Consider the following 12,169-nt stretch of genomic DNA (forward strand, 5'->3'; position numbering starts at 1 on the left):
CCAGGGGGCAGCAGAGAGCAGGGGGTCTCGGCCCAGGCTGCCCGCCCAACCCCCCCCAGCAGCGCATCCGCCCTCCAGCTGAGGCTCCCCCCTCCTCCATCACCGACCCAGGAAGCCCGTCCTGCTGCCTGGCGTCTGTCCCAGCCTCAGCCGTGGGTCTAGCTGGGGCTGGACGCCTGCCCAGGCAGCTCTTCCGCGTGGGGCCTCATCTCCTCCTGCCCCCTAGCTCCAGCCACCCGGGTCTCTGAGTGGCTTCCCACACGGTCAGTCGGTGTCCTCTCTGCCCATCTCTCCTCAGGGTCTCTCCACCCTTTCCCCCCTCACCGCATGGAGGCCCTCTCAGGACACTGCCCCCAACCCATCCCAGAGGACGCCGAAGAGGACACAAGGTCCGGGCTGCTCTGGGGACCAGACCCCGGACGGGGCTTATACATCTGCGGCGAGTTTTAGACGGGGTGGGCAACTTCATCCTGCCATTTGAGTGGTGCAGAGGGCTCCTCCCAGGCCCCCCACTCCCCCAGCTGCAGCCCAGCCTGTTGCTCTCTCTCTCTCTCTCTCTCACACACACACACACACACACACACACACACTCACACTCCAGCGAGGCTCCATCCAGCGCTCCCTCCCCTGCTCTCCTCTCCCCACATGCCACCCACACCTGCTCTTACCAAGACGACAGCTGCCAGAGCCCCGGCCTCCTCGTCCACCAGCGGAATGACCAGCACTGAGGGGGAGAGGGCAATGAGGCGGTCCTGCGGGGCCAGTGAGGCTCAGACATCCTGAGCCGGGACCCAGGGAGGGAGACAAAGACACAGACGGAGAGAGGCCCGGACAGAGACACAGAGAGACCCAGAGACCCGGAGAGACGGGTCCTGAGGCGGAGACAACAGCGACCACGGTAACGAGCCCTGCATGGAAGGAGACCCCCTCACTGGACACCTTTCTCGTGGTCCTCCCGGCAACCCTGGGATGGAGGGAGGCAGATAAGGCTGAGCACCCCTAGTTTTCAGATTGGGAAACTGAGGTTCAGAAAGGGGAAGTGACTTGCCCAAGATCACACAGCAAGTCAGGTCTCCTGACTCCCAGTCTTGTGCACTTTCCACATCGAGACAGAGGACAGAGACCTGGAGAGACTGAGACACGAGGCAGAGGGACATGGCGGACGAGGGGCGTGGAGAGGAAGAGAAAGAAAAACAGACAGTGACAGAGAGAGCATGACAATGACAACGGCCCAGCTAGCCACTGGTACAAGCAACACCCCCTCAAGCTAGGTCCTGTTGTGCCCATTTTACAGATCAGGAAATTGAGGCGCAGAGAGGTTAGTAGCCCAATAGAGAGAGAACTAGATGGTGGCTTTGCTAGAGACACAGAGCAAGAGAAAGAAGGAGACAGAGGGATGGAGACAGGGAGAGAAGACAGATGGTCCCTCCCTGCCCTGGCCCAGCTCCCAGCCTTACCTTGGGTGTCAGGAGCCAGTGGAGCCACCAGCCTGGCCAAGGGCCTCCCCTGCAGGTCCGAGGGGCTCAATCCATTGCAGCCCACCCGCTTCCGGGAGATCACAGCCTCTCTGAAAAGAGGAGATGATGCTACCTCTCAGTCCCTGGATCCAAGAGGCGCAGGCCCCACCTTGGGGACACAGAGCGGGCTGGACCCTGCTCATCTTCCAGGGTCTGGACAAGCTGACACGCTGCAGGGTGGATATGAGGAGGGCAAAAACTAGAGTCAGGGGTGGGCGGGGTGGGGGAGCTGACTTCCCCTCCCCACGGAGAGGAGCAGGCAGCTACAGTCTGGCCTCTGGTGCTTCCTGCTGGTAGATACGGGAAAGGGGCTTCAGCACAAATCTCCCAGAGCAAGCGAAGCCGGGCTCAGAGCAAGACTGTCTGGGTTAAATCCTGCCGCAGCTACCACTTGACCTTGGGCAAGTGACCTGACCTCTCCGAGCCTCCCCAGGAGACCTAGGGTGGAGAGAGTAGATTCCTAGACAGCAGCATCCTCAGAAAATCATTTTGGGGCATCTTGTGAGGCCAAAGTACCAGCAGGGAACTCCGGAAGGCTACTGGATGGACGACCTCACGCACTGCACACAGTCCAAGCACCTCGCCCAGATGCATCGGAATTCCCAGCTATCCTATGGATTAAATATTATCATCACTCCCGTGGTCCAGGTGGAGAAACTAGGGCGCCGAGAGGTTAAGGAACCTCTCCAAGGCCCCACAGCTAATGAGCGAGAGAGCCAGGACTTGAACTTGGCAGTTGGCCCCAGAGCCCAGACTCCTATCCAGCACCTTCGAACCTTCTTCCTAAAGAGCTGAAGGGAACTGAGCCTCCAACAGGGCCTGGGACGAGTGTCAAGGCGGCAAAAGGCCAGGCGTGATGGGGCGGGAGGGAGGTGGGAACCCAGACAGGGGAGGCTCTGCTGCGGGAAGCATGAGCTTCTCTGCCCGCACACGTCCCACTCTCCCCACCCCACCCCCCGGCCTCTGGCTCTTCCTGCTTAATTAAGCGCCTGATTTTTCACCCAATGTCACTCTCTGATGATTAATTGTCCTGGGTTCTTCATCCCTCATGCTGCCTCCACTTAATTGTGTTTGTAGGAACTGCCTGGCCTGGAGAGGAGCGAATTCAGGGGACCTGGGACTCTGATGTGTTCATGTTGGGGTCACCAAGGGGAGCCCAGTGAAGGTCAAGTGAGGAAAAAAGAGGGGGCGGCCGGCAAGGCTCCAGGTCAGGGGTCACAGAGAAATCGAGGACCAGAGGTTAAGTATCTCCGTCAAAAGCTCATGCAGCATTCTGAGCATGCGCGCCTGGCCCCTTAGTTCAGAATCTCCAATAAGCAGGGGTGTCTCCCACCTGCCAGCCCTGGCACCTGGACCTTTAGGCTCCTGCAGTGTGGGCTCCTCTTCTGAGCTGTCCAACTGTGCCACTCACCCCAGGAAGGCGCAAGGATCTAGGGTGGCAGGAGGCACGTTTCCTCGTGACTGAGTTGACAAAGGCTGGGGCTTCCCGGAGGCGGGGGCGGGGGGGCTGCCCTTAGTGACCCTCAGCCAAACCCCTTCTAGGGGACCCCACCCAGCCTCTTGGCTTCAGACAATCCGGTTACTGGGCCACCACAAGGCGGCGCTGGTCCCTGCGCGGCTGGTCCGCGAGCCCTGCAGCTTTGTCCCACTGACTCCTGGTTCCCAGCTCAGAGTGTGGTGGCCTTGGCCGCTCCCTCTCCTCCTCGCCCCCACCTCCAGGGACCCTGATGAAAGAACTGCCCTCAGCCTTTCTCCTCTGGCTTCCTGGCCCCATGCCTCTCCAGCTCCCATGCTCTCGGGCTCTAGAGGCCAGACATCCAAAGGCCTCCTGGGGGCCGCCCTGGGTGTCCCTGGAGTCGCCAAAGGCACCCAGTGCCAATCAGAACAACTTACCCTCTCCTCTGCTACCCCCGAATGGCGCAACCAGCCCTGGATCCCCTGCGGCTTGTCCACAAAAGGTCCCGGCCGCCCCCCTCTTCTCACCTCCCTCACCCAAAGGGTGGGTCACCTCCCACGCATCTCTCGCAACTGTCCCCTGCTCTCTGTCCCCAGGCTACTGCCCAGCTCCGACGGAGACACGTCTCCCCGGATCCCGCCGCAGCCTCTCCCCTCACCTCCTGTTAACTCCGTCCCCCCTTCCAGAGCCAGGCGAGTGTTCTCCATCGAAACGCCTGTGGGAACCTTCCCCGTAAAGTCTTTCCTCCCACAGAATATTCACTCGTTCCTCAGAGTCCTTCTGGGTCAGGCTCAGTACTGAGGACTGAGATCAGAAGAGGAGTCGTGGCGTCGTGTGGGGACAGACATACAGACACACGGCTGAGGGCAGGGACGAGGGCTCTGACAAAGGAGGGAAGCGGAGGCCCTGCTACCCAGGGGCAGGACAGAAGTGAGATCAGAAAAGGCTTCCTGGAGGAGTTCCCGCTGTGGCACAGCAGGTTAAGAACCCGACGTTGTCTCCATGAGGATTCGGGTTCGATCCTCGGCCCCCCTCAGTGGGTAAATGATCTGGGGTTGTCACAAGCTGTGGTGGAGGTCACAGATACAGCCCAGATCCTGCATCTCTGGCTCCGGCATAGGCCGGCAGGTGCAGCTCCCACCTGACCCCTAGCCGGAGAGCTTCCATGTGTCATGGGTACGGCCCTAAAAAGAAAAAAGAGAAAGAAAAGGCTTCCCGGAGGAGGAGAGGCCTGAGTTGAGTCCTAGAAGACAGTCCCAGGACCAGGAGCTTAGTGTGGCTGGACGGCAAGGTGCAAGGCTGGGGAGCGCGAGCGCCCTGCGGAGCTGGGCGTGGTCCTAAGGACAGTGGCAGCTCGGAGAGGGCCTTGAGCCAGAGAAGGTTCAATTTCAGGCTGATGATGCTGGCTGCTGAGTCGAACTCTCCCTAGAGAGGGAGGTCCTGAGAGGCAGGAACTGGGTTTCAGTGAGGGCCCCAGAGTCACAGCGGTCCCTGGACAGCAGAGGAGAGTCTGGGCCAGGGCAGGGCACCTTAACTGGGTCCAGATCTTCCCCCAAGCGCTGGGGCCTCAAAGATCCTCCACCCTCAGGAGTCCTGGCACCTTGGGCCTCGCCTGGCCCGGCCACACCCCACAGCCCCAGGCAGGGCTGTGCCAGACCACGCTCAGCTCAACCCAGCCCCGTGTGAGCCCTTGCCCTCTGCCTCCCCCCGCCCCCTGGAGGTTTCAAAGAGGCCAGAAGGGGGAGGGGACCCCGAGGCGGAGCCTCCCCCACCCAAATGGGGCTGGGGGCTTCGTCTACTGCTCACATCCCCCGTGACTTCCCCTCCACTCAGAGCCCCCGCCCTGCCACCTCTCCCTGCCACTCCCCTGCCCCCCCCCAACCAGGCGGATGCTGGAGGTGAGGGGGGAAGCCACAGCCCGGGGCCAGCTGTCCAGGTGGAAGGCTAATGACTCCGCCCGGGTGCCAGGGCGGGCATGGGCTGCCTCGGTGCAGATAAAGACAGATGGGCACAGAGCGGGGAGGGAATGGGGCGTGGGGTTTATGAGGCTTCCATTCCTTTAACGACTATTTGCTTAGGGGAGAGAGGTGGTAGGGTCAATGGCCTGGAACGAGTGAGTGCCGGGCCCTCTTCCAGTCCTCGGAGCCCCTTCTCAGGTGAGCCCTCCACCTCGCCTCCTGGGGCCTCAGCCTCCCCCTCGCCTTCCCTCTCGTGGAGACTAGTTATGATTCAGGCCGGGACCTGGACCCTCCTCTGCCTCCCCCTCCCCCAGAATGTGAGACTCCAGGGACAAAAACAGACAATTCTCTGTGTCCCTTGAGAGAAATCAGAAGGACAGACTGATTCTGCAGTGAGCGGGGACCAGGTCCGCTTCGAAGAAGACATTTCTCAGGGTTGGGCCCTGGGCCCCCCCCCTGCTGGTAGCAGAGGGGGACCACCAGCTGGGGCTGGTGTGGGCAGCGTCTCCAATGCACCTGCAAAGCCCCAGATCTCCCTGCCCTTAGCAGCCAGTAATCCGAGGCCTTGAGATGGCAGGAGGCACTATAAGAAGAGGAGGGCAGCAGGGCCGGGGGCTGAAACAGGCTGGGAGATTGCAGCACCCGGAGGAGGGCGGCCAGGAGTTCCCGCTGTGGCACAGAGGGTTAAGAATCCAACTGCGGTGGCTTGGGTGACGGCGGAGGCCCAGGTTCCATCCCCGGCGCGCTGCTCAGATTCCATCCCTGGCCTGGGAACGTCCATGTGCCACGGAGTGTCCATAAAAGAAAATCAAGAGAGAGAGGGGAAGGCGAAGGCTTCCAGGAGGCTCCTCACCCAGGCAGCCCTCCAGGAGTCTCCCCTCCAGCCCTGAAGCCCCCTTGCAGCCCCTCAGGATTCAGAGCAGGACCAGCCCACAGACATCACGGAGTCCCATCTACCACGTCCCAGAAGTGGAGACGGGGGCCCACAGAGACTGCATGAGACTGACGGCAGCCGTGCTGTCCAGGATCCAGGCTCTCCCCACTGCCAGCCCAGGGTCCTTCTGGTGGACAGACCCATCCCACATGCCTTTTCTGAACATTGGAGCCTCTTCGGTGCTGGGGAGCCATGGAGCGGGCCTCCTAGCGGCCCTCTGGCTGGGCCGAGGCAGACACAGAAATGGCTTGGAGAGGGAAAGGGCCCCGGGCAGGACTCTGCGGGGAGGAGAACCTGCCAGCAAGCACAGGGAGGCAGGAAGCCCCGAGCCTGAGCCCACAGAGGGTAGGGAGCAGAGGCAGGAGGGGCTGTGTGGCTGGCGGGGCTCCTGGCTGCCGTGGTCCCCCTCCACCCGCCGCCCCGCACCACCCTGGGCCGTTATCTGTCTTTATAGTCCGCCTCCACTTCACACCTGCTGCTGTTTGCCAGCCCTGCCAGCCCTCCAGGGTTTCCTGGAAGAGCACCCCCTCCGCAGGGGGCAGCCAGAGCTCAGGTTCCACCCCAGCAGGGGCCATGCCTGGTCTCCTGATGGGGCCAGAGCCACAGAGGTCACCTTTAGAAGGACCCTGGAGCCAACCCCACCCATTTTACAGAAAAAGAGATTGAGGCCAAAAGGGAAGTAATTTTCTCAAAGTCACCCAATGAGTAAGTGTGTTTGGACGAGGGGGTGGAAGGCAACCAGCAACCATTAAGCTCCTACTGTGTGCTGGCTCTGGGCGAAGCCCTGGGCATCTACTATCCCCTGAAGCCAACACAGGGCCCGTTATCTCCATTCTATAGTTAAGCAGAGAGGTTTGGAAGAGGGGGGACCCAGTGAAGCAAGGATGGGGCGGTGCTCGAATCCTGGCCTGGCTGACTCCCAGTTGAGTGCTCTTCCCTCTCCCACAAACCTTGGGCTCAGCCTAAGCTCAGGAGACGGGTCACCACCAGACACACGGGCGGGGGCGGGGGGCCAAGCACGGATTCCAAAAGACAGGACTGGCCTGAACTTTCACCTCCAATTCTTGCTGGTGAGACTCCCCCACTGCCTCCCCACCCCACCCCACCCCCACCCGTCTGGCCTCCTGGGCCTCCAGGGATTCCGGAGCACCCCCCCCACCGCCACCCCAACTCCCAGCCGGCACTCACCTCCCCATCTGCACCCCACCCAGGCGAATTGCACTGCAACACTCCCTTTGAATTGCTTTTTTGGGGAGGGGGGCACTTTTTCCAAAGCTTTTCCTGGGGCTGGGGCCACTGAAAGGGCTGCTCATGCAGAGGATCTGAGCCCCTCCAAAGCCTGGACCGCAGGCCCCCTGCTGCAGCTCGCGGTGGAAGGCCTACAGGGAGCATCGCAGGCAGAAGAAGCAGAAGAAAGCCTGCAGGATGCCTCCTCCTGCCTTCTGAGCCCAGATCCTGCGCCCGCCCGTCTCTCAAGAGGCCCTTCCCAGCTGCTATGAAGAAACTTCCCGGATGGGGCAAGCGCATATGAAGCAAAGTGCCTGAGGATTGGTGGGGGTGCAGGCTCAAGGAGAAAAGGGGACATGGTAGCATTTTTTTCCCCTTAAGATTCCAAAGACCTTCCAGCCCAATCTGCCGTCTTGCGGATGGGGCACTAGGGGCCAGAGAGCAGGCTGGCTTGGCTTCCACTGTCCTCGAGAGGTGGGGCGAGTTGTCAGAGATGCTGAAGAGAACAGTGAGTGACACCCACCACCCACCCCGTGGGGGAATCGCATGGGAGAACAGGAAGCGGGAAGTCTCTGAGCTATGGGAGAGGCCCCAGCCCCTTCCCGGGGGGATGGCGGTGGGGGGAGAACAGCAGCAAGGAATCCAGGGTTCCAAGTGCCAGGAGGGGCCTCGGGACCGCCAGCATCCCCAGCCTCAGTCCCCCTGGCATCCTCAAGCATCAGTTCTTCCCTGGGCCTCTGTGAAAGGTGACCTGGAACAGCCGCCTCCCTGACTGCCTGGCCCGTTGGGGTGGAGCGTTGCCTTCCGGGAACACCCCACTGGTGTCCACTGAGCCATCGGCTCCCAACCCCGCACTCGCTGCACCCCCAGGGGCCCTGCCACGGTGCTTAGAAGGCAGGGCTGCATCCTCCTCCAAGGCCTGCCCTCCTCTGAGCCAGCACTCTTGCTTGTCAACACTTTCTTATCGGACAAGCTCCACGTCCCCTCACTGTGCCCTGGACAGCCAGGAGCCGGGGACCATGTCCCAGACCTGGCTCTGCCTCGTAGCCGGTACGTGGCATCAGACACAGCTCACGATGGTTGCCCATCTGGAAAACAGGGAGTCTGCATTCAGTAGGCTCAGGGGACTACAGGGCGCTGAGCCCGTCTCCCTCAAGTCTGTGATTCCAGGGTTGCATCATAAGGAAAAGGAAGCCCGACATTCAGCTTTCCTTACAGACGCGGTGTTAAGTGCTTTGCATGCGTTCAACTCACTCAGTCCTCCCACGACTCCGCTCATCATCCCCTGCAAGATCAGTGCTACTGCTATTGCCGTTTTGCAAGCAGGACAGCGAGGGCAGAGAGAGGCTCAGGACCTTGCCCTCGGTAATTAACGGGACCTGGGGTTTGAATCCAAGCAGTCAGGTTCCAGAGCCCACAGCAGGACACCGCCTCTGATCTCCCTGTTCCCAGATTCCGAGTTGACACCGAGCCGCCCCAGCATCCTGTGATTCCAAAGCCCGTGATTCTGAGAGAACCTCCAGTTCTCGTAGCCTGCGGGGGTTCTAACGGATAAACCGTGGCCCCGACCTTCTGAGACTCGCAATTCAGCAAGGGCGCAGCGAGAGCCCGGCAGCTGGCACTTCCGCCGTGCCCGCCACTCCTAACACACGCAGAAGGAGACACGGCTTCTCTCCTCTAGGCTGGCATCAGCGACCCCACTAAGGGAGCTCACCCGGCAGGGAGGCCGAGGTCAAGGTCAGACGGGGAGGGTCAGACTTTATGACCTCGGAGGGTGCCCCAGGCCGGAGACCCTCGACGGTGTGAGGGGGCCGAGTGCAGAACAGCTCACCTCACTTTGCCCTCCTGGGGCAGCTCGTGGCAGGGCTCCTCACACACCAGCCGGGATTCCCTGTCCCGCAGGTAGGTGTAGACAGTCTCCTGGGACGGAAGGCACTCGTAAGACCTTGGGGAGAGCCCCTTCTCCCCCCGCCCCCGCTGCCCCGTCCCAGCCCGTCCCAGGTCCTCGGGAGCAGGCTCAAGCATCAGTTTGCCTTCACTCCTCTGGAGATGCTACCATGCAGCCGGGGTGTCCGCATCTCACCTGGAGGGACTCTGGGCGGCAGTGATGCACGACCCTGCCAGCCTCCCTCTTATCACCCCAAACCCGAGGTGCAGGGGAGAAGATCTGAAGGGCTGAAGGGCGGACAAACCCCACCCCCACCCTGGGACACTTCCCCGCTGAGACTCCAGCCTCAGCAAATGACAACCAGGCATCCCCTCCAGATGGGACTGCAGGGGGCGCTCAGAATGCCTGGGAGGCTTCCCTCCTACCTCAGATACACAAAACAGCTCTGTAAGCAATCACACACTGTGACCCAAGCCCGGAGGGCTTCCTGGAGGGAGTGACTTTTGAGCTGTAACTTCCGTGGGAGTTAGACGCATTCAGAAAGAGGGTGAGGCACAGAAGAATGGCTTCTGCGTAAAGAGCCCAGAGCATTTATGCAACTGACCGTGGGCGCTGGGGGCACAGGAGGTGGGCTTGGGGTCAGCGGGGCTGAACTGGAAGGGAGCTGGGGGAGGTTGCCACCAGGAGCTGCTGTGGGGACGGAGGGGCTGGTGAGCCCTGTGAGACAGGAGCCGATTTGTATTTTGCCGTGATCACTCCCCAGCGTGAGAGCAAAGCCGTGTTCGAAGTATGTCAAATCTGCAGCTTGTCAATCTGCCCTCCCCAAGGGCCCAGAGCGGTCTCAGCCCGAGGTCCAGACCATGGCCCCGCAGAGGCAGTCACCCTCACTGACCCACCGGCAGCAATCCACATTTCCTCCAAGCAGGGCTGGCTCCTCCTGGGGACCCACAGCCAACTCCCGTTCATCACAACCTCGCACAGTGTCTCCACTGCCCACACTGTACGTGATGCTGGGAGACCCGGACGCCCAGCCGAGCCCACATCCCAGCGAGGGGGCACCCTCTTGTCTGGCTAAGTGTCCTGAAAGGCAGGTGTTTTCTCAGCAGGAGAATGGAGCGCTGTCCTCTCTGCTGACCGTATCAGGGAGGGCTTCTGGAGGAGGTGACCCTGGGGCCAGGTGCTGAGGGCCCGCCCTCAGTAAGCGTGGACTCCTTCTCAGCAGAGCAGGTGCCTCTCAGGACAAGGAGTCTCCACAATCCTGCCAGCCACGCTTGGTGCCTTTGGCTGTCCCCAGCCAGCCCCACCCTCTCCCAACTCCAGGAGGTGTCCAGGTCCTGCGTCCAGAGAACCTGAGCCAAGCTCAGGGGTGGCGTGGGCTGGGAATGACAGGGCCTGAGGACAGTAAGAGAGGCCAACACAGGAAGGCCTGGAGCCCCTTGTGCCCCTGGGTGGGGGTCTAGTCGGGGGAGTTCAGGGAGGAATAAATCAGTGGGAGGGACCCCCGCCTCCCCAGCATCCAGCCTCCTTCTGGTCCACCGACCCCTTAAGCGGCCTGGGAGGGGCCTGAGGGAGCTGCCCCTCCTGGAAGAGGTTAACACACCACCCAGCACCGGGTCACCCAGGGGGTCCTGCGCTGGCAGAGGAGTGGGCAACCCGAGGGCGGGGAGGCGGGAGGACCGAGCCGCACCTCACTTCCGGGTCTCCGTCTGCCTCCCGCCCCCGCGCTCGCAGCCCTCCGGGTTAAAATTAGCCGAGTTTATCGGCGAGAAGGAGGGACCGATTTCAGACACATCAGCAGCACCATCTGCATTTGCAGCGGCCTGTCACAATGGGTGCTGATGAGGGAGCCAGGTGCAGCGGCTCCCCTCCCTGGGACCCTCCTCCACCGCCCCACCCCTCCCTAGGGACAGTGCAGGCCTCCCATCGCCCCCTCCTGCCATCCAGGCAGAGCTCCCCAAAGTCAGGGTTCCTCTAGCTCATACAGGTCCCCCCGGGTGAGCCAAGGACATTTCCACTGTCCCAGGAACCTAGTGGCCCGGATCCGAGCTGGCTTCCCAGCCTCCGGCTTCACGGATGCGATACACCCTGTGCAGGGCAGCTGTCCTCCCACAATCCCCAGGTATCCTGCCCAGGACGCCTGGGGCCAGTCACCATCTCTTCCCCACTCTCCGGGCAGCCTTGGGGACATTGACCGGCCAACCTCCCCACCCCCTGCTTTCCAGATGTTTCTTCACCCCAGGCCAGATGTTGCCTCAGTCCCATCTCCGGGAGGATTTATTTTGGGAGCCAACACACCACCCACTTCCTACCAATTTCACGCTCAATAAAGCTCACTCATTAGCCCTCCTCCTGGCTCTGAACTTCCAGGAGGTTTTGAGAAGGCAGAGCGAGGAAAGGGAATGCGGGTGCTCAGGCGCCAAGCCCCATTTGTTCCTGCCATGCTGTGTGACCTTGCGGGATGTGCCCTCCCTCTCTGGGCCTCAGGTCGTCCATCCATCCAGCAGATTCAGGCACAGCAGGCTCTGCTATGGAGGAGCGGGGGACCAGTAGAGGGGCTTGAATTAATCTTATTTCTTGGAGCAAAGACCGCCCTTGGCTGGAATCTGGAGTAGGGGAGGGGGCAAGTCCAGGCTACGAGACTCAGTCTAGGCACCTCCTCCTCCAGGAAGTCTTCCGGGCTCCTTAGGGTAAAATCAGGGCCCCCTCCCCAGATGGACAATCCCCGGCTTGCCTTGATCTGGCACAAGGGAAGTACTGCTGCTTTGGGACTTGAGGGCCAGTTTATCCATCCTACTGCCTAAGGGATGGACAGTGACCATTGGAGCCAGGTTGGGGGTGGCCTGGGGCAGCTGAAGAGGAGCACAGTCCTGTCATCAAGGCACTCTAGGCCTAGGCCACCATGAAACCGGGTACCCATGGGCCCAAGCAACCACCCTCCACCTGCCCCCAATTTGCAATGTCATCCATGGTGTTGGGATGGGTCAGAGAGAAGCTGAAAAATGTCTCTAGATCATCTTGTCCCACTTTAGCCTGGCACAGATCCATTCATCAAGGCGGAGCCCCATTCCAGCACCTCCCGGATCTGGCATCAAGGAAGTCCTTCTGCATGTCTCCTCTCGATCCTTCCTGCTGTACATGTTCCAAATGACTCTCCTATGTCCTAGCTGTTATCCGAGGTGAATCCACTTC

At 61.2% G+C, this 12,169-nt stretch overlaps 1 protein-coding gene across 6 annotated transcripts in view; it reads right to left on the reverse strand.

The window, feature by feature from the left end:
- The window catches only part of PDE2A (phosphodiesterase 2A), a 91,330-nt gene that overhangs the window by 18,993 nt on the left and 60,168 nt on the right, over positions 1-12,169 (reverse strand). For all 6 annotated transcript variants that reach the window (XM_003482557.4, XM_013999451.2, XM_021102285.1 and 3 more), the window contains 3 exons: positions 8,924-9,012; positions 1,458-1,567; positions 669-724 (listed from right to left, as the gene is read on the reverse strand). In XM_003482557.4, the coding sequence (XP_003482605.1) occupies positions 669-724; positions 1,458-1,567; positions 8,924-9,012 (255 nt within the window). The remainder of the gene's footprint in view (positions 1-668; positions 725-1,457; positions 1,568-8,923; positions 9,013-12,169) is intronic.

This window comes from Sus scrofa, chromosome 9 (genome assembly GCF_000003025.6).
Source record: "Sus scrofa isolate TJ Tabasco breed Duroc chromosome 9, Sscrofa11.1, whole genome shotgun sequence".
NCBI classification, from domain to species: domain Eukaryota; kingdom Metazoa; phylum Chordata; class Mammalia; order Artiodactyla; family Suidae; genus Sus; species Sus scrofa.